General features: G+C 55.8%; 1 protein-coding gene across 1 annotated transcript; it reads right to left on the bottom strand.

Moving 5' to 3' along the window:
• Positions 1–75: 75 nt before the first annotated feature.
• SLC16A13 (solute carrier family 16 member 13) lies at positions 76–4428 on the bottom strand. Its single transcript, XM_032137844.2, has 4 exons — positions 3823–4428; positions 3527–3670; positions 1517–2254; positions 76–641 (listed from the first exon to the last, which is right to left on the bottom strand). The coding sequence occupies exons 1-4, from the start codon at positions 4019–4021 to the stop codon at positions 439–441; spliced, it is 1284 nt and encodes a 427-aa protein (XP_031993735.1). The 5' UTR covers positions 4022–4428; the 3' UTR covers positions 76–438.
• Positions 4429–4639: the final 211 nt, after the last annotated feature.

Below are 4639 nucleotides of genomic sequence, written 5' to 3'. Positions count from 1 at the left end.
AGACCATCCTGGCCAACGTGGTGAAACCCCGTCTCTACCAAAAATACAAAAAAAAAAAAAAAAAATAGCCGGGCGTGGTGGCTCCCGCCTGTAATCCCAGCTACTTGGGAGGCTGAGGCAGGAGAATTGCTTGAACCCGGGAGGCGGAGGTTGCAGTGAGCTGAGATCATGTCACTGGACTCCAGCCTGGGCAACAGAGCAAGACTCTGTCTCGGGAAAAAGAAAAAAAGAGAGAAGGTTAGGAGAGGAAAGGAGGAGAAATAAGAGTCCTCAACAAAATACAACGGGTTGGCACACACATTGCAGGAGCCCCAGGCCTGCTCTAGGGGGAGGCAGATCAAGAATCTTAAGGCACTGTGGTTCTGTGGAGACCAAGATGTGACAAGCGAAGACCTGGAGCTGTCAAGCTCTGGCTTTCTGGGCCTGACTCTGTGGAGTTCAGTCCTCTTCCAGCCCCTCCTTCGGTAGGGGAACTTTAGTATCCAGTGTTTCTGTTACAAGGTCCTGGGGCCTGGAGGTAGTAGTTGAGAAGCAGGAGAAGAAGTGGGGCAGGGTGAGGAGAATTCCACTCCCTGAAAGAAGGAAGGCCCCAGCCACCACAAAAGAAGCTGTGTAGTTGCCTGTCACATCCCGGAGGTAGCCTAGGTCCAAGAGAGAAAAAGAATACATGTGAGTGATCTATTTGCTGGGGCTGATGGCTCAGATACATTTTTGGGTGGAGGGAAGACTTACCATCTCAGAGGAGTTGGAACTCTGGAATAGTTGGATAAACTTGATAACACTGGTTTCCCAAAAGGGCCTCAAAAGTTAATTTCAACCACCTCCCCGCCTTCAGAAAGGACCTCCAAACCAGCCTGCAGGGATTTGGAGATCCAGATTGAGTCAGGCATACTTGTGCCTTTCTTTCTGGCAACTGTGGCCTTTCTTTTTTTTTTTTTTTTTTTTTGAGACAGAGTCTCGCTCTGTCGCCCAGGCTGGAGTGCAGTGGCGCGAATCTCGGCTCATTGCAAGCTCCATCTCCCGGGTTCATGCCATTCTCCTGCCTCAGCCTCCTGAGTAGTTGGGACTACAGGCGCCCGCCAACTGTGGCCTTTCTAAAGCTTCAGTTAATGGGTAAGAGGAGATAAAGGTCTGAAAGTTCTGGCACCCTGAGCCAGCAGAACTTTGACCAGGTGCCTCAGATACGTGGTTTGGGGCCCAGTAGGCCAAAGGAAAGGGTGCACGCTGGAATGCTACGTCTGTGTCTGGCCAGGTTCTGCCAGGTCCTCTGAAAATCCGAGCTGTAGGCGCCCTGCAAACGGTTCCACTTAGCTTCTCTTTGTCTTTCCACTCAGACTTTCCCAGCCCCAAGTTCTTTGCCCCATGGACCCATTTCAGGGATGCTATGGTTGGCCACACAGGCTGTGTACTGTACTATACCAGAGGGCAATATTCACATACACTGTAATGAGAAAGTACCCTCCTCTAGCTGTGCAACATGGCAGCCCTCACCCCCTGGGAACCCCATTCCACTTACCTGACAGAGGAGGCCCCAGCAGCCCCCCGATGCTCTCTATCATCTGCAACAGTCCCAGGCCACAGTAAATCCTTCTAGTTCCTACTAGTTCAGGCAGCACGGAGAAAGCCAGTGGGGCCAGAGCCCCTGATGTGAAGCCGTAGGCCACAGCCAGAGCCACCAGGGCTGTGGGAGCCCGAGCTACAGGGAACAGGGCTAGTGACACCCCAGTCAAGGTGGTCCAGAGCATCAGGAGTCGTGTCACAGGCCCTGGGACTGCATCTCCCAGCCATCCCGAGACCACACGCCCCACGAGGTCAGAAATAGCAGCAACTGAGAGTAGGAAGGCAGCAGGTAGTGGGTCCCAATCCAGGTCCTGGAGATGGGCCACCAGGTGGAGATAGGGAATGAAGTAGCCAGTGTTGATCAGGGTGAGGGCAACAGTGTAACGGAGGAAGGGGCCATGATGGAGGAGAGAGGTGAGTTGGGCCCTGGGACCACCCACAGCAGGGTCCTCAGCCAGGGAGGGTGGGCGGAGGAGAGCACCACAGGCCACCAGGTGGAGGGAGAGGGCAGACACCAGCAGTAGGGACCCCCTCCAGGCGTAGTGGCTGAGCAGCCACTGGAAAAAAGGGGCAAATGCAAAGGAGGAGAGGCCCACGCCTGTCAGTGCCAGCCCTGTGGCCAGGGATCGACGGCGAGAGAAATAACAGGACAGGCAGGCCAGGGTCGGAGCGAAGGTCAAAGCCCAGCCAGAGCCTGCGAAAAAGAAAGAAGTGGTGTTGAGGACTCTTAGGGAGCTCAAGGCACCCAGTAATCCCCGCATTGCCCAGCAGCAGAATGTAGCACTTGCTTTGGAGTCCCACAGACCTGGGATACAATCTTGGCTTGGATACTTTCTAGCTGTGTAACCTTGTGTGTTTTACTTAACACTCCCAGCCCCAACCTTCTCAACTGCAAAATGTAGTAATACAGTTTTTGGGATAGTGGAAGATTAGAGACAAAGTTTGTAAGGTAACTAGCACAGAACTTTGGAGTTAGACCTGGGCTCTACCATTTCTGGCTGTGTGACCTTCATTTGCCAAGTTGTATAAGCTTTAAAGCTTTTCCTCAGCTGTAAATAGAATAATGATATCGATTTCACAGTCACAGTACCTAGCACCTTTTTTTTTTTTTTTTTTTTTTGAGACGGAGTCTCACTCTGTCGCCCAGGCTGGAGTGCAGTGGCGCAATCTCGGCTCACTGCAAGCTCTGCTTCGCGGGTTCACACCATTCTCCTGCCTCAGCCTCCCGAGTAGCTGGAACTACAGGCACCCGCCACCACGCCCAGCTAATTTTTTGTGTGTTTAGTAGAGACGCGATTTCACCGTGTTAGCCAGGATGGTCTTGATCTCCTGACCTCGTGATCCGCCCGCCTCGGCCTCCCAAAGTGCTGGGATTACAGGCGTGAGCCACCGCGCCTGGCCCCTAGCACCATTTTATAGTAATTCTTCCTTTTACACTCCAGTCCCACTAGCCCTGGGCTTGTATACTTGGTTTCATCTTTTTTTTTTTTTTTTGAGACAGAATCTTGCTCTGCCGCCCAGGCTGGAGTGCAGCGGTGCGATCTCGGCTCACTGCAACCTCCGCCTCCCGTGTTCAAGCGATTCTCCTGCCTCAGCCTCCCGAGTAACTGAGATTAGCGCCACCAGGCCCGGCTAATTTTTGTATTTTTTGTAGAGACGGGGTTTCACCATGTTGGCCAGGCTGGTCTCAAACTCCTGACATCGTGATCCACCCGCCTCGGCTTCCCAAAGTGCTGGGATTACAGGCGTGAGCCACGGCGCCGGGCCAGGTTTCATCATCCTTGAATTTCCTAATTCCTCACCATGTTTGTCGGTTTAGTCATTCCTATTAAGAATTCCCTTCTGGGTACAGGTGCTAGCTAAACTTTCCCTCAGCTTCTCCCCGAACCGTTTGGAAGGAGCAGGAAGGAGGTGAACATCCAACGATCTAAGCATTTGACTCTCCTGTCCTTGTGCAGGCTCTCACCTGACAGCAACCCAATACTCAGGTATAGGTGGGTCAAGGAAGTAGCAAAAGAGGCGAGCAGCATCCCCAGCGCAGCCAAGATGCCTCCAGTCATCACTACGGGCCTGGGCCCGAACTTCGTGCTCAGGGCACTGCCAACAGGGCCTGAGGAAGTGGAAGGGGCGCTGCGAGAAAATCTCAGGCGTCTCCCCACCTAGCATCTCCCGCCCCTCGCCCTTCCCCTTCCCCTTCCCAGTCCCCGCATTCCCTCTCCCTTCCGAGGGTCGCAGTCCGCCAGATCCAGGCGCCGCACTCACTCCCAAACTGCTGCACCGCGATTCCTATGGAGGCGATCCAGGAGACGCGCGCTGCCTGCTCCTCAAACGCCGCCACAAACTCCACGAAGAAGACCCCAAAGGAGCGGAGCACCCCGAACACCAGCGCCGACTGGAAGAACGCTGAGAGCACCACCACCCATCCCCAGCCCCCGTCGGGGGGCTCGGTCCTGCGCGCCATCTAAGCCGTAACAGGGCTGCTGCCACCCAGAGCCTCTGCGGGAGCCAGGTTCTGGACGCCGCACCTCTGCACACCCACTCCCGCTGCCGGGTGGCTCGGGGCCGAGAGGGGTTGGAGAGGCAGGTAGAGAGGAAGGTCCGGACGAGGCGGCGAGAGGCCCCTGCACCTTTTCCCAAGCGGGGGCGATATAGGACTGAAGACCTGGCCCGCGCTGGCCGGGCCAGAGTCTCCCGGGGGCGTGGTTCCGCGAGCTCGGAGCTGAGCTAGTTCAAGCCGGGGCCAGATCGGTCCCGGTTCCGTGTTCGGCTGGGAGCCAGAGGGCGGAACTACGTTTGGGTCACACCCCTGGAGCGCGCTAGTTTCCGTGTGGATGATCTATTTTATCACTGGGGTGTTCGCGCCGGGTCACCTAGGCCAACATCCACGTCCAGAGCTCGCCAATGAGGACGCGGGGCTCCCGGGCAGGGGCGGAACGAGAAGGGCAGGGCGGGATTTAGGCATTGTTGGGGACCGGCGGTGAATGGGCGCATGCGTAAGGAGGGGCGTTAGGAGGCTGACTAGGTAGGGCCCCACGTGACGCGGGGACTGCCAGGAAGCTTCCGTCTCCTCTTCACCTAG

This window comes from Hylobates moloch, unplaced genomic scaffold (genome assembly GCF_009828535.3).
Source record: "Hylobates moloch isolate HMO894 unplaced genomic scaffold, HMol_V3 SCAFFOLD_19, whole genome shotgun sequence".
Classification (NCBI taxonomy): domain Eukaryota; kingdom Metazoa; phylum Chordata; class Mammalia; order Primates; family Hylobatidae; genus Hylobates; species Hylobates moloch.
The sequence above is the reverse complement of the archived record's forward strand: the minus strand, read 5'-3'. Positions and strand labels throughout refer to the sequence as shown.